Source organism: Melopsittacus undulatus, chromosome 6 (genome assembly GCF_012275295.1).
Source record: "Melopsittacus undulatus isolate bMelUnd1 chromosome 6, bMelUnd1.mat.Z, whole genome shotgun sequence".
NCBI classification, from domain to species: Eukaryota; Metazoa; Chordata; class Aves; order Psittaciformes; family Psittaculidae; genus Melopsittacus; species Melopsittacus undulatus.
The window spans coordinates 24492746-24512463 of NC_047532.1; the positions used below are offsets into that span (position 1 = coordinate 24492746).

The window sequence follows — 19718 nt, forward strand, 5'->3', positions numbered from 1 at the left end:
GACTTTCTCTGATAAAGAGGAAGGACACAGGACAGATAATTTCAAGGGGACTTAAGATAGGTATCAGGGAGCTCACTGCTGTTGAAACAAGCCAGCAGGAGCCAGGTTATTACAAGACTGAGAAATCTGTATTTGAGTTTTTTATGTTGAAGATAAATTAAAAAACTTGTTTTGAGGTCTAAATTGCTAGATCCTCCATTAGAGCATAGTTTGTTAGGCAAAACTTCAACAGTTTGGGCTGTGGCTGCATCAACACTAGACTTGATTAGTCATAATGCTGAAAGCCCTTCTGGTTCACAGCCTCTTCCTCAAGTACCCTGTTTGCAAATCAGAGGTTAAATGTGGCCCAGACGAGATCAGGCAATCAATGCATACTGTACTTCTGTAGTGATTTAGGTTGGTTTCAGGGTTTTTTCCTGTAAATCACTTTCTATTTTAAATGGCTGTATTGAACCTGTATACATGTATATTTAAACTTCCTTTAAAAGTCCACCCTCTTAAAACAGAGCTTGAGTTCATTTCTTTCAGTGGTATAGCAGTTAAAGAGGAGTGAGCACACCCACTTGATGTTATCAGGGGAAGTAAGAAATTAGCATAATGAATACAGCAATACTGTTCTGTTAATCTACCTGCAATGTCTGCCTATGCAATAGCAGCACAGAATGCAGTGTATCTCCCTGAGCATTCACTCCACTATGGAAGTAATAATGGCTTTTGTGCTTCTTGTACTGATCTTGACAATCCACAGTCAGACTTACTCATGTACACTGGTCTGGGCTTTTCATCACAGCCAGGTTTCTGGCACAGCTTTAATAAACTACCAAACTGCCTCTTCTGAAAGCAAGATAAGAAGGAGGAAGAGAGAAGGTAAGTATGGCCTCTTTCATGAGCTTTGTCAACTAAGAAAACAGGTCACAATGTCAGTTCTGACCAACCAAGCCTGCAATCCTCCTCAAGAAGCACAGAAACTGTTTAGAGCATAAATACTGTATGAATGCTAAACCTGCACAGTGAGGCAGGTTTATTCTCTCTGTAGGAGTTTAAGGAGGGTCTCGCTATGTGGCTTACAATTTGTTTCCATGCAAAAGAAGTCTCTGAGGTGTATTTATTCCATTAATACAAAAAAACAATTTCATGTACTTAAAAGAAGAAAAGGAGAAAGACGGCAGCACAGAAAGTTTTCTTCATTACAAAGTGTTTTTCCATCAGGCAATTATTTATAAGAACTTTTGTTAACACTGGAGTTTAGGCTCTGGAACAAAGTGGATATATTGTTTACTAGCTTTGCCAGTCAATCTCTTACAATCCTCTCCCTTCCCCCTCTCCTTCTCCAGCCAAGTCAGTTTCTCCAACAGCTCAGGAGTTTCCTTTGTCACCAAGATCTCCTTTTCCACAAATTGTCCCTTGAATAATGCCATCTTCAATGTAGTGCCCCGAGGTATCCATGCTCCTGCAGAGAACTGCTGAGGGGATCCGTGAAGAGCGTCTGTCCTGGCTCTTATCCTCAGAGGAGCAGCAAATCATCTTTTTCATGGTACCCCACATTTCATCATCTTTATATGAATAAATTATTGGGTTCATAACAGAGTTCAAGAGGGCCAGGAGAAGAAACCACCTCTTAACATTCTGAATCCCACAGTAGGTGCAGTTCAGACCATCCAGCAGTAAGACAACCAGGCCAGGGGTCCAGCAGACAACAAAGGCACCTAGAAATAAAGGAGAAAAAAAATACTTTAAACTGGTAGGAGTTTGGGGTTTTTTTGCCTCTTACAAGATTATTGGATTCACCAAATTCTACACAAAAACTATAAAAGCAGGAGAGGACAAAATTCTAATGACAGTATCAAAATCATATCTAATACAATTTCTCCATCAAGCCCTGAGGATGAGGCAGAGCAGCTCTCTCAGAAGGATGCAGGGAGCAAGAATCCAGCTACTGACAGCATCAGCTCAAACACAAGCTGGGAAAGGCCATCACAATAGTGGTATTTCCACAGTGATAAATAATCAAGAGCTCTGGAGCATTAACAAGCAGAGAACTAGCACTCTGAACTCAGACTTCCTCTCTTCATCTCTCTTGTATGCTGGAGGTGTAGATACCAGGTGGCTCACTTCCAGAACTATGGCAATATGACCCAAAGAAGGGACACATCTTCTGTCACGCTACAGCTGACTCTGAGACCTATAGGCACAATGCTCAATTCATAAAATAGGAATCAGAATTTAAACACATCCCGGGTGGAAACCCCACAGGATACATGCCATTGACTGTGACACACAAGCACACTGCTGGTGCCTGTCAGACCACCAGCCCACCTCTCTCCACCATTCCCTCCCAGCTTGAGACAAAACAACTCAGATCCAGGAAACAAGTCCAGTTGCAAATGAAGAGACAAAGAAAACAGATGAGTTAGCAAAGAGGAATCAAAGGATGTAACAAGTGAGGGCAAAGAAAGGAAGCAAAGAACAGAATAAAAAAAAAAAAAAAGAAAAAAGGCAAGAAAGGATGAGGAAGTAAGAGTGTAGTGATGATGAGCAAGGAAACTCTGTAGTGTAGCAAGAAACTGCAGGAAAAGCCCAGGAACAACAGAGTTCTTGTGTTTTAAAGCTGGGCAGGAACGATAACAGCACCTGTGAGGAAGAAGTGAGACACACAGTGATAATAAAAGCTGAAACACACAAAGTAGGACAATGCACTCCTCTTCCACCAGAAAGAAGAAATAAGGGAGAGAGATCTTAGAGTGAAGACAACACGAAAAAGCATAAAAACCTTGGCTTAGGACAAAGCTCAATATTGGATCTGCATCTTTCCACGTTACTGCACATCCCCACCATGAAGGCAGGGCTGTGGGAGGGGGAACATGGCAACCAAGTGCAGCCCTTGGCCACAAGCTTAGGGGAGGACCCTGAGCTGCCCCATCTGCCCTCCTGTCTCCCCCATCACCACAGCCTGTCAGCCCTTGCCTTAAGCCCAAGGAAGGAGTAGCCATGTGCATGATAATACTAACTTAGCACAAGCCACAATTGCTGTCTGACATACAGAAATAGAAAATTACAACTCTGCACAACAGTCATAGTTTGAACAACATACTGAGGAAATTCCAATCATTTATAACAGCAGAGTTTCCCCTTTTGGGGGCTTAGAATAAAATAAAGAAACAAGGATTATGGCAGCTACATATTAAAAAGCTCTCCTGGGAGTGTTGGTATCTGTTCAACAATGTTTGTAGGGAAATCAAGTCCAGCTCACTCTTTTTAAAGCTGCTGGTTTTCCCATAGCTGAGTTGTACAGGCAAGCAGGGGACCTAGGCAGCACCAGAGCCAGGACTCCACAGCATATGGGCTGGTTTCAGCAGCACTGGACACTTCTCCCCACCAAGGAGTTTAATGGAGTCTGTGCAATTCTGACAAGCCTTAATGGTAATGAAGTTGAATCCATGTGATTTATTAAGCATTAAGATTGCTGTAAAATGTATCCAGGACAAGGTACCACAGATCTTGCTGCAAATCTGTGCTCCTGGGGACCAAAGTTAAACCTACTTATCTACTGTTTTCCAGGCAATATTTTACAGAACAGAAAGGCAAGAGACTGCCTCCTTCAGAAACTGCATTTTCTACTTTGCTGTACCAAGATTTTTGTGATGCTAAGTACTACTTTCATGGTGTTAGTTTTGAAATACTGGTTAACATCAGTAACATTCCTCCATTGCCCACTGGCATCAGGAGCTGCAAGCTGTTACCACAACACTTGTTTTCTCTGCTCAGTCTCTATATTACATACTGGTTTGGCTCCAGAATGCTGAGTAAGCAGTTGTGATACTAACTCTCTCTTACAGTCTACAATGCAGAGAACACTGTACTAAATTTATTGCCCTGGGGTTCACCAGCAAAGCCCTGGAACCAGACCACCCAGACAACAATAGTTAAGTGTCTCAGTAAGTATTTGGACAAGGTGCTTTTGCTGACCACCAAGGATCACTGGCAACGTCACCAACACACCAGCTCCATGCAGAAATTAAGATGGTAACAAACCCTCCTGAGAGCAAGAACTGGAAGCATTTTGACCACTTGCTCTACAAAGCATGCAAGGTCCAACCCTGCTTTCATGGAAGTCTCAAGAAATAGACCCCAAAGCCACATCTAACAAAGGACAGAAATCTCCCCTTCAAACAAGCCCCCAGGATTGCAGGTGGATTAGTCCACAAACTCCTAGGATATACCCCTGTCTATCTAAACCCTAAAAGGTTTCAGTGACAAAAGTAAGGGAAATTAAGACATCTGCAGACAAATCTCTGCACATTTCCCCCACCTCATGACTGAAGACAAGGACAGGAGGCAATGCAGTGACAGTGCTGGCTGATGCTTCCATGGGGTGTTGCTTTGACTCCATCGTCAAAAGTACATTTTGCTGTGTATGGGGACAGCACAAGAGATTCACACCCTGCTCTTAACACTGCAGAGACGAAAGCAAGGCATAGTTCAGACTCACAGCTTTGCTTGGATTTTGCTATTTTTACAACAGATCCTTCAGAGGGAACCATGGTTAAGCCTAAATGCATACCTTTGTCTTGGCCCTTCACCGATTTTCTTGTTTGCAAACATTTTATCCCATAGAAATTCCTCTCCCTGACAAAGTGCAATGCTCTAAAAAGAGTTTAATTTCTGCGGCACTCTAAAATTCACAGAAGTGACATGAAATACAGCCTGGCTGCAACATGGATCAGAAAAACAGCTCCAAGTCTTCCCACCAGATTATAGGAGATCAAGTGCCACAATGATTCAAAGTTAGTCTAAGGATTTGCCATTAGATTTAAAATAGCATTTTCTTGCAGGCTACATTATCTCTGCTTGAAAGTGAATTCCTATGTACCTGGAAGCACCACTGATGCTTTAGTAGCACCATGTCATAAAGCTCCACACATCAAAGCTGTCCCTGAGCATGCCAATGCTGAGAAGAGTGCAGTAGCTTCCAGTTGCCTTTGCCACATGCGCACCCGCGTTAAAACAGTAAGTTACCAATTAAACTATAAATTCACTGAAACTGAAAATCATCCGCCCCAAAGCAGCTATTTCAGCAGGAATCTCACTGCCAAGTTCAGATGAGCTACCATATACAGACCATCTGAAAAATCACATACTCGCACACCTGCAACCGCCCTTCTTCAAAGCTATAGTCACAGGCTTAGTTAGGACTATTCCACAAGGGCAGCCTAAGAGGATTTTAGCACCCTTTGCTAGGTTTCTCATCTTCCAGTTTCAATCAGATAACCTCCTGTGGTTTAGCACACCAAAGGGAAAGCCTTGCTCCTATCCTGTGATGGACCATTTTAGGGGTTATGGTAGAAAAAGGTAAATGACAGGGACCTGAGTCCCAGTCTCTGGAAGGTGTCATTCAAGGCCAAAAAGCCACCATGAATTCACAAAGTCACACTGAAACCCAGATTCCCTCAACTCTGAAGTGTCGGACCACAGAGGGAGAACACCCAGAGAGGACAGCCATGCTTTGCTGGAGGGACAGCCAGCCACAGGCCCAGGCTCCCCACAAAGGGAGGTGGAAGCAGATGGGAGGAGCAGTGTGCCAACAGGATTTTGTCCTGAGCCTCCCATGAAACCAGCAGAGCACATTAACAGAAACTCAGGTTCTCATCGTGCTTCATCCAGCAACTGAGTATCTTGGAATTGCTTTTAGTTGAGACCATATCAGGCATGTATTACAAAGCATTTTCAGATGTTTTGGAACAAGCCATTAGAAATAACTGCCTTGAGCAAAATCTACATGTTCCATACAGCTGGAGATTGTTGCACCAGTGGATGTAAGCAAAATTTTGGAAGAATCAGTTTGGTCACTTGGTAACTTCCTTGGTAATAAGTCCAGAAAATGTGCTGTTCGGTTTCTAATACATTTTGCAGAGTGTGCTTGAATGACTTGGCTGTTTCATAAAATAAATGCTCATTCCTAGAAATAAATGCTTATTAAAAGCCTCTCAGGGTCAAAACTGGGAGAACTGACATGAAGGAACATGCCAAGGTATGATTCCCCTGACACAGGAGTCTGAGGTAGATCTTGCACCCAGCAACACATGCACTGAGTCCACTTCTTTGGAAGCAGGCTCTTTTTTGGTGATATTTCTGACTGACAAAGTAAATATACAAAATTATGATCTCTAAAGTAGGACTCAGGCTTTCTAAGTTAAATTTGTCTGGCCCAGCATATTAAAGCACTAAATGCCTTGCCCAAATTATAGTTTAATCTGGTAGCTGAAAAGCCATATTCTACGAGCAAGAGAAAGGTAATGCTGATCTTTACGTTAACCCATAGTCCAAAGGCTCCTCTCCCTAATAAAAGAAAGAGTAAGTTGAAAATGAAGTTTAAAGTGGGGTTTATTTCCTCACAGCAGCATGGCCATGGTGAGCACTGAAGGTCTGCCAAAGGCTGAAGGACCATGAGGGATTAGCAAACAGCAGCCACCAGTGTCCTTCCAACTCCTACAATAGGCAGTTGGGTGTCCTCCAGCACACAGAACACCTCTGCTCTGACCTGCAAACATGCACGGGTGGCACCAAGAGCCAACAGTGTTATTCCAGCATTCCCCTAACACCCTCCATCTTCGCCTTATTCAAAACCAAACTCTATAAATATACATATAAATCAGACAAGGCTATGCATGATGATTTATTTCCATGTGACTTCCCAGAAAACAGCCTGCAGTTCTGCCTTCAATAGAAACGCTCAGAGAACTACTTTTTCAAGCAGTTTTTATCTCTTTCCAATGCAGCAGCTAACTACAGTCTACCCAACGCTTACACATTAGGGCATGGTCATATTTGGAGTGATTCTGAGCTTTTCTACAGAAGTGTTCTCCTTCCAGGTCATGGTTTAAGTTTGACTGCATGAGAGCTTCAGGCAGGGCAGAAGATCACATCTTGCCCTGGCAAATCAAGGAGGGGGATAAGAACAATCACTATCTTGTCTCTCTATAGGTGCCATAAAATCATGGGGGGGAAGACAAAGGAGTACTGGGGAGTTCTTTAGAAGGGAAAGGCTCTGGCAGTGGACAAGCCAACTTCAGAAGACACAGAAGCGTAAGCGAGAACCTTGTATTTACTTGAACCAAGAAAAGTTCTTTTCCAAGGTCAGACACTGTAAAATGTAACTGATCTCAGCTTCTAAAGCATCTTAAAACATCACTTTGGTGGACAAAGGTGTTGTGTACTACAGCACTGTTATTTTGGAGGGTGCGGGGGTTAGAAGAAAGAAGCAGATACCAGACTGCGCAACATCTATAGACCACAAGGGGAAGGAAGTGTCCTTAGCCAACTCCCTACCCTGGCAACTCCTGCCCCCATGAAAAGTGACACTTCTCTCTCAGACCTCTCTAGTACTACCATGCCGAACAGTTGTCAAAGCAGTAAAGCCATATTTGTGGATTTAGAGTTCCCTACCACTTGAGCCCAGCTTTGCAGGTGTCCCAGTGTCCCCACAGCTCCAACCATAGCAAGCTGCACCAACCTGGCTTCCAGAAAACACCCCATGCAGACTCAAGTCTCCCTGGGAAAACTGACTTCTACAGCTGGTATTTGTTCCAGTGATCAATCATCCTCTCTAATGCATCTTTAATTTAACTAGCAGCTACATCACAACTAACTGATGCAGTGATCTGAGCTGTCCAAACATCAGCAATGTCTCTAGTGCAGAACCCGAGTCAAATTTTGTGTTATGATCTAGAAATCCAAGGCCATAACGTGTAATCACCTTAAAATATTTTGCACCATGCAGTCTTCTCACAATGAAGACAAATTTTCCCCTTGCAAAGCAAATCTCTGTCAAAGTCAGACCCACCAGGCATCAACTCCTTTCCCCAGGGAGGATGCGTTTCCAGGGGAAGTAGTACATTTAGGACACAGTCAAAAGGAAGAAGTGCAAAGGAAACTATCTACATCCAGCCATAGGATTCATGACCTTGGACAGATATTAAAGAACATTATTTCAAAAACATTCTTCTAGATAATTGTGAATGTTCACAAACCTTCCTTCAAAATGATTTTGTATTTCTCCCCTCCTCAACCATACCTGTAGATAATTTGTGTTTTTAAAAAGCTGAAACAGAGATGCATTTGTTCTGCGTATTGATTCGTCTTCTACTTACTTCTGCATGGTGCAACAGTTGTTTCACTATCTAAAGCAGACAGAAGCCTAAAATGCCTCCAGCACTTAAAAGATTGATAAGAGTTTTTCTGGTTTTGTTTGAGGGGGTTGCAATATGCTTAAAGAAACCCCAACCAACCAAACAACAAAACAAATAAACCCCACAAACCCATTCATTGGCACTGCCAGCCTTGCACATCATGTTTTGTAGTCTCTTACCTAAGAGAGTCATGACAGTCTTCATAAGCTTCACAGGGGTTCTCCTACGGCTAATGGATCCACTAGTGTGCGATGATAAGACATTGGTTTTCCTCTGGACGTACATATAGATTCTTATGTAAACCACCACCATAATGAAGAAGACAACCAGGTTTAAGACACTCCAGAACACCAAGTAACTTCTGCTATAAATAGGTGCCAGGGATGAGCAGGCAGTAATGTCACAGAGGCAGTTCCAACCCAGGGTGGGAACAGCACCCATGAAAATAGCAATGGCCCAAATAGATATAATTAAAAAGGTGACTCTCTTCTTCGTAAGATTGCTGTGGATCTTCATCCGCATTATCGACATGTGCCGCTCAACAGCTATGACGAGCAGATTCACCAGGGAGGCTGTCAGGCTGGTGTCCAGAAGACCCTGACGCAAAAACCAGCGGTTAACAGTTAATGTCTTAGACACTGGGCCAGTGTTGAACATCAAGAAGACGTAGGCAATTCCAGCAAAAAAGTCTGCAGCAGCTAAGTTGGCCAGAAGATAGTAAAAGGGAAAATGAAACCTCTTGTTCTTGACCACAGCTGCTATGACCAATGAATTTGAAATGAAAATGAAGAGGCAGAAAAATGTCCCAAAACACAGAACAACAATAAGCTGTGGCCCCGTCCACTCATCTACTGTGTCTGTGTTTGTTTTGTTATAGAAAAAGTCCATGCGCTTATCATAGTAGCATTCATTCATCCTGGATTAAAGCCCCTGCATCCTGGGAAGGGTGGAAGGGAAAAAAGAAAGAAGTATTAAGAAAACCCCAGCTATTGCTTCAGTCACCATACCTAACAGGTTTTTTTTTTTTTAGGAAGAAGGAGATAGAACCTGGACATGAGAAGGAATGCATTTGGAGGCCTTAGGTAAACATTCATATTTTACGCAGTTAATGCAGAAGACTATATTCTGTCCCCTGGAGGACTGCAGCGCATGATGCCTGGACGATTAGGAACTTTTATAAGACTTACCTGCTTACAAAACCCCGACACAGTCCCTTTGCACTAGTAACCATAGTGTCTAGGCAACGAAGTGGATGTTAAAGAGTTAAAAGTGACTATCTGAAGGTCACAAAGAAAATCTGAGCAACAGCCAAGGCATTCTTGCCATGAAATCCCAAGTCTGAGCCACAGCCCCATCATTATTTCCATTTCTCAATGTAACCAGTCAGGACAAGGAAGCATAAAACATAACTATTCCATTTTACTGACTAAGCAATAAAGGCCTAATACTGTAAAACAAAACAAAACAACTTTTTCTTTTGTTGTTTTTAATTATAAACTAATAATGTAAAAATAAAGCTATATAAGATGCTACAGGCATATATATTCTGAGCACATGCTTGTTACTTGCTACTACAGGATTTAAGTGTGATGAAAAGGGAAAAAAAATATTCTAAATATTTGACTATTTTAAAGTCAGGGATTCTTTTATTGGGCTGTCAACCCAGAGCCCTGTGAGCACCACACAGCCCAAGTGTCTTCAAAACTAAAACACTGATCCCTACCCAACCACAGGATAAAACAAGCTCCAGCAACAGTAGTAGTACTAGGGTTTTTCTTATACCCACTCAGCACTATTTTGCACACAGGGCTATTAACCCTGATGGAATGGGAGTCTGTGTTCCAGATTACATCACACTTCAGCTACTCTGGTGAGGTCAATGGCAGCTGCCTTGGCAATTTCACTGCCTTTATTATGAATCAAATTGAACCTGAATTAATTTACACAGGCAGGTCTGACAGCAGTTACCCACGGTGACCAGACCCCATGCAGGGTTTCGCTGCCTGGTAGGGAGAGTTTGTGTCTGATCATCACTGGAGCTCACATTTGTTGTCAGCATCTGAATAAGGGGTTTAACAATGACTTTATTAGTAGATATGATATATTCACTAATAGATTTAGCAAAACTTAGGAATCCAACCATAGCACAAGATCCTAATCACATTAGGCATTATACAGAGTGGCAGACAGGTACCTGACTAAGGACAGAGAGGAGGAAGTATCAGGATACAAAGCTGCAGGAGAGGCAGCAAGGTTAATAACCTATGTAAAGCTCCTTTGTGAGCCTCAGGCTGTCATGGGTGCCAGCAACAGATTGAGTGGGGTTGAAAAGAAAAAACCAAAAAATAAAAACCCACACCTAGAAGTGGTTACAGGCAGAAAGATACAAAAAAGAATAAGCTTTTAATCTCTACAGCTAAAATTGATCACAGATAAAGATCAGGTTCACTTTGTCTGTTATTACCCTGTGGTTGCCTAACAGTTATATCTCATCTCCCCAGGGACTGGGAAGCAAATTAAGCAATCTCCAGCAGGCTGGCTAACAAGCCACATTTATATTAAAAGGTTCCTTCTGTGTTTTAAGGTTAAAAGGTTCATCTTCTGCCATTTATGATACTTGTGTCATTTCTCTCATGCAGTATTTGTAGTACCTGATTTGAAAATAACCTGCACGATTCTGTGATTCTTTCAGCAGCCTTGGGTTTTTGGGGGGTATTGGTTTGGTTTTTTGATTTGTTTTTAATATTTTGATTTTTTGAGCTATCTCCTTGGTTCCCAGTTCCCACCCTACATCTAGGGGTCAACACGAAATCAGATCACTTGACATTGTTGTTCATTTTATTACCATCAAGAACCTAGGCAGCCACTTCTATAAAAAAATGTATCATTTAAAAAAAAAAATTAATTCAAATGCATAAAGCTAAGGACAATTACTAAAGGACAAGAAATGGAAGGAAACAAGTAAATCAGCCCTTCAACTACAAATAAAAAACCCTTAGCAGCTCAGATCCACCATAAGGAGTCAACCTGAATTCAATGCCTACAGCTTCCTGTTCATGGCAGTACAGCAGAGTTGGACAGCTGCTACATTCCCCATCCTCACCTAGGAAGTACTCAAGTCTGTAAGTGACCAGAGTTCCCTGAGGAGCTGCAGAAAACAGCTCCTCAAGCAGCAGAGTGTTGGGAGCCCTGCCAACCAAGAAGGCTCTACTCCTACCCACCAAGGCAGTAAACGACTTGCTGAGCTTGACATGATGCTTTTACAGAACACCCCAAATGCCTGCAAATAGAGGCAGCATTCTGGGCAAGAATGGCAGGGGAGGGGAGTGTAGAATATGTGAAAATTCTAGGGAAAGTTTTCTGAACATATTGCATGTTACTGTGTAATCATCTCAACAGATGAATTGCTCTTATTTGCAGTGACAGGAGAAGAAAGAAATCTGCACATACTTTTTGCATCTCATCTGGAGAGCAAGCCTAAAAAAATAAATCCAAAATATCAACTATGAACCTAATCTAAATGCTTCACCTTATTGATCCCACCCTCATTTTCAGTAGTACCCAGAAAAAGGGGGGGGGTGTCAAAATAAAGAGTCACACATCTAATGCTCCACCAAAATAATCCAACACTCACTGTCACACAGCAGAGCTCAAATAACAACCAGTTTTGAAAGTGATGTCTTGAGGTGTTGAGGTAAGATGGGAGGGAGTAGAAAAGCATCCAGCTGAGGTCTCAGGGTCAAAGGGCGGACTCTGGAGATGTCCAAACGGAAGCTGCACCAGAGTGGTAGCTGAAGTGGAGCTAGTTTGCATCCCAGTCCTTCAGAGCAGAGATGTAGCACTTGGCTGTCTGTACCAGCTTATGTACAAAAAGCACTTGTCACACCAGGGTCCTTCCAGGCAGTGGTTTATTTCACACCTTCATTTTACTTCAAGTCCTCCCAGCAGAACCAGCCTGGCCTCAGGGGAGCTGTGCAGCTGTGACAGCACTGTGCAGCTGTATCCTCAGCGGTCCTGCCCCAGTCCACATCAGGCACAAGAGATGTGTGACAGGATGTGCCATATTTTCTAGCATGTAACAGTTCAATACATTGCAGACTTTGGTATCCAGGTTTTCTCCTCTGTATCCAAATCAGAGATGTTTTTCTTAATCGGGGTAGGTTTAAACTTAAAAAGAAAAAACACACCCTTCAGTATTACATATTTCAGATTTAAGTACACACAGATTTGAAGATTCAGGCAAAATAATATTTAAAATTTTAAAAATAGAAACAAATAGTAGAACACAGGTCAGTCCAAGCTCATAAACAGTCGTCTGGAGTCCACACCAGAGAGCTCCCAAGTTCTGCTACTCACTTCAAGAAGAATTGCCCTCTTCTGCTTTGAAAGTGGTACTCATGAGCTTCAGACTTCTTGTTTTTTATGGGAATGCAGAGCAAACAACACTCATTCACCTCCTCTATGCCACTTAGTATTTTATAGCCCTTCATACAGACCACCAAGAGCTTGACAGTAGTAACCACGTATTACATATCCTATAGATGGGCTGAGGTATTAGCTTGCCACAAGTCACTTGCAAGCAAACATGTCAAAGCTTTGCAACTGCCAAAAACACACCCTTGTCAAAAAAGGTTTTATTTCAATACAATAATTACTTCAGCCAATAGTGGCTACAAACACCAGACACTGATGGCCTGCAAAGTGTGTTTTCCTCTACAACTCTGAGTAAACATAAAACATCTGTTCAAAAGAACTCTGTGGATTCAGTTAAACTGCTTTCAAATGCAAAAGCATACATTTAAGTATCCTTTCCAATCCAGCACATCTTGAGCTGTTTGTCTTAGAGACAGCTCGTATATTTGAGTTGATTTTAAATTCCTATTTGTAAGTGCAACTTGTAGCAAGTCAGAATATATTTTACACCACTTCTGAAATAAAAGTCAAGGATCTGCACGGGTAGACAAGAATATATTACACTAGCTACCTAAATAAAGGGTTAGCAAAATAAAACATCACATAGATAATGTTTTGGACATTGCAAACTAATATACTTTAATAGTTATTCAATTAGAAATTAATTTGCCTCATGTTATTAGATTTCAATATACTGATTTTTAGTATGTTATTTAAATCACTGATTTTGCTCAATTCAAACAGTGATTAAAATCACTTAAGTCATTTTGATTCAAAATAAATTCAGCCTGTAAATCAGCTGAAGCTGAGTCACTTGTTATTAATGTAGACATTTCTGAAGGAAAACTCTGTGTTAATGAGAAGATTATTACAAAGTTTAACCTGCAAGCCATAATGTGATTCATGTCACACCACATTGGTTTTCTGCCTCTTTCCTGTCCATTAAAACCTAAGGTGTTTCAATACATTTGCCACAAGCTTATTTAAGGATTGGCATCAATTTGGGGAACTTTGACAGCTTCTTGCTCCTGTAAAAATGCAACAAGCCTGGGCTGGCCCAGTCAGCTACCTTGAGGGGATTCAAGGTGTATTTGCAGCTGGACTGAGAGGTCCATTGAGCAGGACTGAACCTATAGCAGTGAAGTCCTATAGCAGGACTGAAGGTTAGCATGGGAAAGTTTGCCAGGCAGAACCCCAAGCCTGGGTTAGTGCTGGTCCTCCTGAGCTGGCACAGGGATTTCTGTGCAGAACTGGGCATGGTTCAGCATCCAAAATGATACACTCCAGGCCAGAAGGACAAACAGTGAAGCCAGTACAGTCCAGGCAGGGCCATGGGATGGCACAGAGGAGCAAGCTGTGCCTAGGCACAGCCTTTAAAGTGGGCAGGCTGCCGCACTTCACCTCCCTGCTTCCCCTTGCCCATTATCAGAGATGAGGTATCAAATACAGATTTCCAAGATATTTTGAAACTTATTACAAATGTTACTCTTCACAAAAGCAGCGTTTATCATACTGACTGATCACAGGCACTGGGGGCAGAGCAAAGAGGCAGGAAGAAAGACTCTCCTTGCATTCAAACCATTACTGCAGAGAAATATTAAGCCACAGAGATTGCCTTTCTGCAGTTGTTTAGGTGTTTTAAACTTCTACAAGCAGCAGTAAGCCCTAGTATTGTACCACAAAAGGAGCATCTGGAGGCTTGCAGGCTACACATCCCCTGGCAAGGGCTGCCCACCATAGCACTCCTTCTCCTGAAGCCTGTGCCACAGGCAGTCAAGAACACCCTCTGTCCCTTCCTATTCTTCAGGATAAACTATGGTGCTGCTTATCTTTCTCGTTACTGAAAACCTCTCACCTCATTCCCATGAGGAAGGTGAAGGCAGCAGTAGGAAGCTGGGACACCAGGCAGCCAAGCTATACATACAAGTAATACCAGTTCAGAAAGGAAATTGATCCCTTGTCCCCCTCCACACCCTGCATACATGTATGGCCACGGAGGAAAACAGCCAAATGATTGCACAGTAACCCAAGAAACCCATTCAGGTTAGCTCAGCTTAGAAAGAAATACCAGTGCAGAAAAGGGTGTGTAACACAGCAGAGGCCAAAAATGTTAATATGTAACTGTAGGAAGGAGTTTTGTGAGGTAGCTACTCTGGTTCGATTTTAGTTGTCTTTAATAGTTAATTGGTATTATAACCAAAACCATCAATTTAGAGAAGCAAACTGAAAGGTGGCACACAAAGAACTAAGTTATGCCCAAATATCCCAGCCTGAAGTAAAGGGCTGTTTTTTTATCTGGTACTGTCAGAGGATGCAAGGGAAGCTGACAGTCACTTGGCAGGTTTTACAGAGACAGACTATCTCAGGAGCAACTGATTTACATTTTAAGGAAATTCTGTGGGCACTGCCTGTGCTTGGAACCACACGCTGCATGCTCATCTTTAAGGAACTGAGAATATACTTTTTAAAAGCCATTTTTTACATTCAGCTCTACAGACTGGAAGAAAGTTTTAATTAAAAAAAGAGATCTAAGGCTCAGTGAGTAAGTTTTTAGTCCAGAGAACTGGATTATTAACAAGAGAATCTACTTCTGGTTGTGTTTGGCTATATTTTGTTTCTTCAATATTCCTAATTTCACATAATCGGCTGAACCCAAATCAAGCATGCACAAGCAGCATTATCCCATTATCTTGGTCTTCAATACCGTTTAGATTAAGACAAGCAGAGCATCACAGTTATTTCCACTCCAAGTGTAACAGCCCATTTTAATGGTATCATCTATCAGACTGAAAAGGGCAGGGAGTGGAATGCAGGGAACCAAGATGATTCTTTGGCAACATGTACATACTGGTGGCAGAAACATTTAGGTTTTATTGCTTATCAATATATCCCGTGTAGAACACCAAGGCTATATGGTGCAAACAAAGATTCTTAAGTATTAAACCTACCAAAACCGTAGAACCTCAAGACTAAATATTTAAGTTGCAGAGAGAGGAAGCAGCACCACCAGCCACGGCCCACAGCACTCTGTACACACACACTGATAAGAGGCTTAAAAGAAATAAAACCCCACTGTGGGGCACACAAGTGTCACCCTGTGCATGTATGTGACAGGGCTGCTCCTCTGCAAGCTGCTGCAGCTGGCACAGGCAGTGGAACCGTGAAGCACAGAGATACAGGGACACCTACACCAAAGTATTACATAGTTCAAGTGCCAGCTCCTGAAATCCTGTCTGTTTAAAGCTGCTTTACCACACTAAATTGCTTTTTAAAGATCTGATCCATTGCAGAAAGCTGCTAGAGACAGATATTAAAGTAACTTGCTAGTTACCACAGACTTCAGACTTTGGTAATTTAAGACTTTCTGAAATTATGGTTTACTAAATCTATATATGGAGTTCAAACTAAAAACTTTACTGCAAAGCTTTCATTTAGTCCCCTTAAGTGTGGTTCTGGAAGGAGCTGGCAGGTCATCCTATGATGCAGAAACAGACACACCATTTAAAGTATTTAAAAGCCATTCAAACAGCCTGTACATTGTGAAATATGCCTAGAAGTAAGTACCTGCTCTGCTTCTAAACTAAGTTTTCCATCTCTGCAGAACTTCCAGGTCCGTTCATTGATTGCTATCAGCTCCATTTTACAATTCAACAAAAGAGATTTCTTTCACAAGACCTATAGAATGCAAACAGACTGTTTCAGCACAGTCACAACCAAAGTGAACTGCTATTATTTTCAGCACATACCTGATGAGGACCTGAATCACACCATTGTCAATTAAAACAATCCACCTGACTGTATCTGATCTGTTAACAGATTCAAGGCCCTGGTTTGCATGCAAATATTTCAGTGGAACTGGCAGAAATTATGGCCTCTGAGAAATACTTACAGACATGGAAGTGAAACTAATGGATTAAAACTAGAACCCAGACATACAAATCTTCAGGACTAATGCCCAAGAGGAATACACTCTCTATGATGTCAAAACCTACACATCAGAAGTTATTATTTGATAGCATAAAGACTATGCTGAAGGATGTTTTGCTAAAGCACATAACACAGGAGGATAAGGATACAGCCAACCCAACTTGTCTGAAACTATAGGCTAGCTTGCTGCGAAAAGTCAAACAGACCTTTCAGCTTTACATGCCAGTAAAAGCTGCTGCTTTACTGTTTGTGCATATTTTTTTTCAATTTCACTTCATTTTCAGTACCCAGATAAATTTGATAAAATCAGACTTTCACCATATGGCTGGATTTGAGTTGTGCTTTCTACTATACCTCTGGAAGACCATAAGCACAAAAGACCATGCACAAAAAAACACTCTCTACATAGCATAAAGAACAAAATTACAGCAAAGCCCTTTACCAACCTGTAACAAGAAATGTCTTTCTAGAATTAGATTACAGAAGGGAAACCAGACTTACCCACACAGCCTCTGGAAACACAAAGGTACAAGCATGCATTACCCTCTCCCCCTCCTTTCTTTTTTCCTTAAGAAAAAAAAAACCCTAATCAACAGGTATAACGCAAAACGATGTCATTGTACTTGTCCGTGTATGACACAGATTAAGACGAGACCTTATAGAAAATTTCATGAAGAACCTACGCCAAGAAAAACGCGGTGTAAACTCACTGCCAGCGCCTCGGCAGGACACGATACGCTAATCCAGAGGTGTGCAAACTAAGCTTGAAGCGTACAGACGCTCACATGAGTACATGTAGGCAATATCCATACCTTGCATATATTTAAACACACGGAGACGCGCTCAGGGTGCGGAGCTGCAACACCTGCACTACCCAGGGCTGCGGCACAGCAGTGCCGGGACCAGGAGCCAGCCCCAGCCGGACGCCTATTACTGCTCACCGTCAACAGGCAGCTGCTCCCGGGGGGGACCCTAGGGAGAGCGGCAGTAGTTTACCAGAACTGCAGGAAGTTTCTCTCTCCCGGCTACCAGCAGCTCGGTAACTGAGCCACCGCATTCACCGCGCCCGCAGCAGTGCTCCCACCGCCTGCCCTGGACGTGACCGCCCCACCCGGCTCCCGGTGCCGGGGGGCTCTGCCGCGTCCCGGTTCTCCCCCTTCCCCCGCGGCCCCACTCACCGGCAGCCTCCGGAGCGCCACCGCCGCTCGGGCCCGCCCGTCCGCCGCTCCCCGCCCCGCGCCGCGTTAACCCGTCCGCCGCTGCCCAGCACCTGAGCCGAAGCCAACGGTAAAAGTCGGTTTGGGTGTGTTTGTCTCCTCACTGGTACCAAGGTTTGGAGGTTCCGATGCGGGCAGAGACAAGGCACAGCACACAGGACCGTGGAGCACCCAGAGCTGTGCGAGTCTGAAGGACTGTACTGCTTAAAAAGCCTGTTAGACGTTTCACAATCCACATTTTGGTAAACAAAACCCAAATAAACCAGCAATAACTTCCATGAGTAGATCAGGACAGCACAGGCAGGTATGTGTGCCTCTTCCTTCCAGCACCACAGGTAGCTGTTCTTTCAAACATGTTTTTTTTGCACTAAGAACCATCTCACACCCAATGCTGATACAGAAACAATGAGGCTTGTGTCATCTCCAACAGGCAGGATCAAGCACACAGCTCTGCTGTGAAAGACAAGCTGAACTCCAATGTAGGAGATGGTACACGATCAAATTTAGCTAAAGGTTGTGATCAGATGGATCTGACCCATTTCTACCTACCAGAACCATTTACTGAGACCAAGCTTATATCCAAGGAGTTCAGAGCTATTCACAGGTCTGCTAAGAGCTGGAGAACTGGCAAAAGAAAATCTCAGCAGAAGATCTCTCCTCTGCTTCTCAGAAATCCTGGTAATGATTACAGCATGAAATAGAGACACAGTGTTACTGACTAGGTGGAGCCTTGCTCATCAACATTATACATGAAACGCTAAACAGCCTCCATGCCAGCAGCTTTTTGCCATTTTACCCATAAATGGAAATCCCCCCAGAAAGGAGCCCAAACTCTTATCCACTCTGTCCCTTCACTTGAATGCTCACCTTAAAGATGGCTCAGGAGCTTTCTTCTCCCCTTCCTGCCTGTTTCTAATGCAACCTCATCACTGCCTTTCTATTCACTTCTGTCCTCCTTTTTTAACTTCTATGTGCCATTAGCAAAAGCTTCTTATTCCCAGGGAACAAGACAACCAAACAGCTTATCTTTCAGAACACTTTGCAAAACCTTATGCTCCAGTTCTGCTTCCATTACTGTGCATCACCTCCTGAGCAGCTGGAGTGGGACCACCTATTGTATTCAAGTCTGTATTAATGCACAGAATGAAGGGTCAACATATGTCAGATTTCCTGTTAAGTTTAACCTCTATGGAATAGAGAGCCAATCAAAAGCTCCAGCAACTAGCTCTTATCTTTTTTCCAAGAGAAAGAAAACCTAACATAGACAGATGGTGAAGACACAAATTGGTTTCTACAATACATTAGTGACCTGCTCTGATATGGTAGGGCTGAAGCAGGAGTCCAGCTAGCTAGCAGCTCATATGATAAAAAGTAATTTAAAAATCAATAACAGTCAAGAAGGCTTTATGATGCCATTATAGAAATTAACTCTTAAAATCAGTGAAAATTCTAAGTATTTTCTATATGCCTTTGGTTGATAATACTTTCCCTCATTCCCCAAGGATTCTCTCACAAAGTATTTACCTTAACAATGGCTTTGGCAGGTCACACTCAGTGTCCTACTAAATTGGAAAGAAACAGCTTGAGTCAGAGCCTCGGGGCTCATTCACCATGGCCCACAGTATCAGTGTTCAGGACATACCTCACTTGCTTTAGGGAGGAGAGCACACCAGACCTCAGAAGGCAATGAGTCTGTCACACTGTTCATAAAGCAGAAAACACCAGCATCTTACACGTAACAAATAATGATTGTACACTGCACAGGACAAGAAACTTTGCCATCAACCATTTAATGCCTTCTGCTGCCTGCTTAAAGAGCCCTTTATTTATCCAAGACCCCAGAGCACACACTAAAAAACTAACACTGACTCCAACAAATTGTACTTGAGAACACAGAGTAAAACTGGCATATCCTGAGGGGAAAGCAGTAATCCTTTGTTCTAGATCACACAATTAGCATCTGTTTGATAAAGAA

General features: G+C 42.7%; 1 protein-coding gene across 1 annotated transcript; it reads right to left on the reverse strand.

Annotated features, from left to right (window-relative positions):
* Nucleotides 1–1356: 1356 nt before the first annotated feature.
* On the reverse strand, nt 1357–11977 carry LPAR3 (lysophosphatidic acid receptor 3). The gene is made up of 3 exons (XM_005155174.3): nt 11821–11977; nt 8366–9123; nt 1357–1706 (listed from the first exon to the last, which is right to left on the reverse strand). Exons 2-3 carry the CDS (start codon nt 9099–9101, stop codon nt 1357–1359), a joined length of 1086 nt encoding a protein of 361 aa, XP_005155231.2. The 5' UTR covers nt 9102–9123; nt 11821–11977.
* Nucleotides 11978–19718: the final 7741 nt, after the last annotated feature.

Bases quoted from the DNA above. Each gene is read 5' to 3' on its own strand.
- LPAR3 (XM_005155174.3), bottom strand. From the start codon at position 9,101: ATGAATGAATGCTACTATGATAAGCGCATGGACTTTTTCTATAACAAA. The intron at 1,707-8,365 runs GTAAGAGACTAC...CTTTATTTCTAG, and splicing joins GACTGTCATGACTCTCTTAG to GTGCCTTTGTTGTCTGCTGG.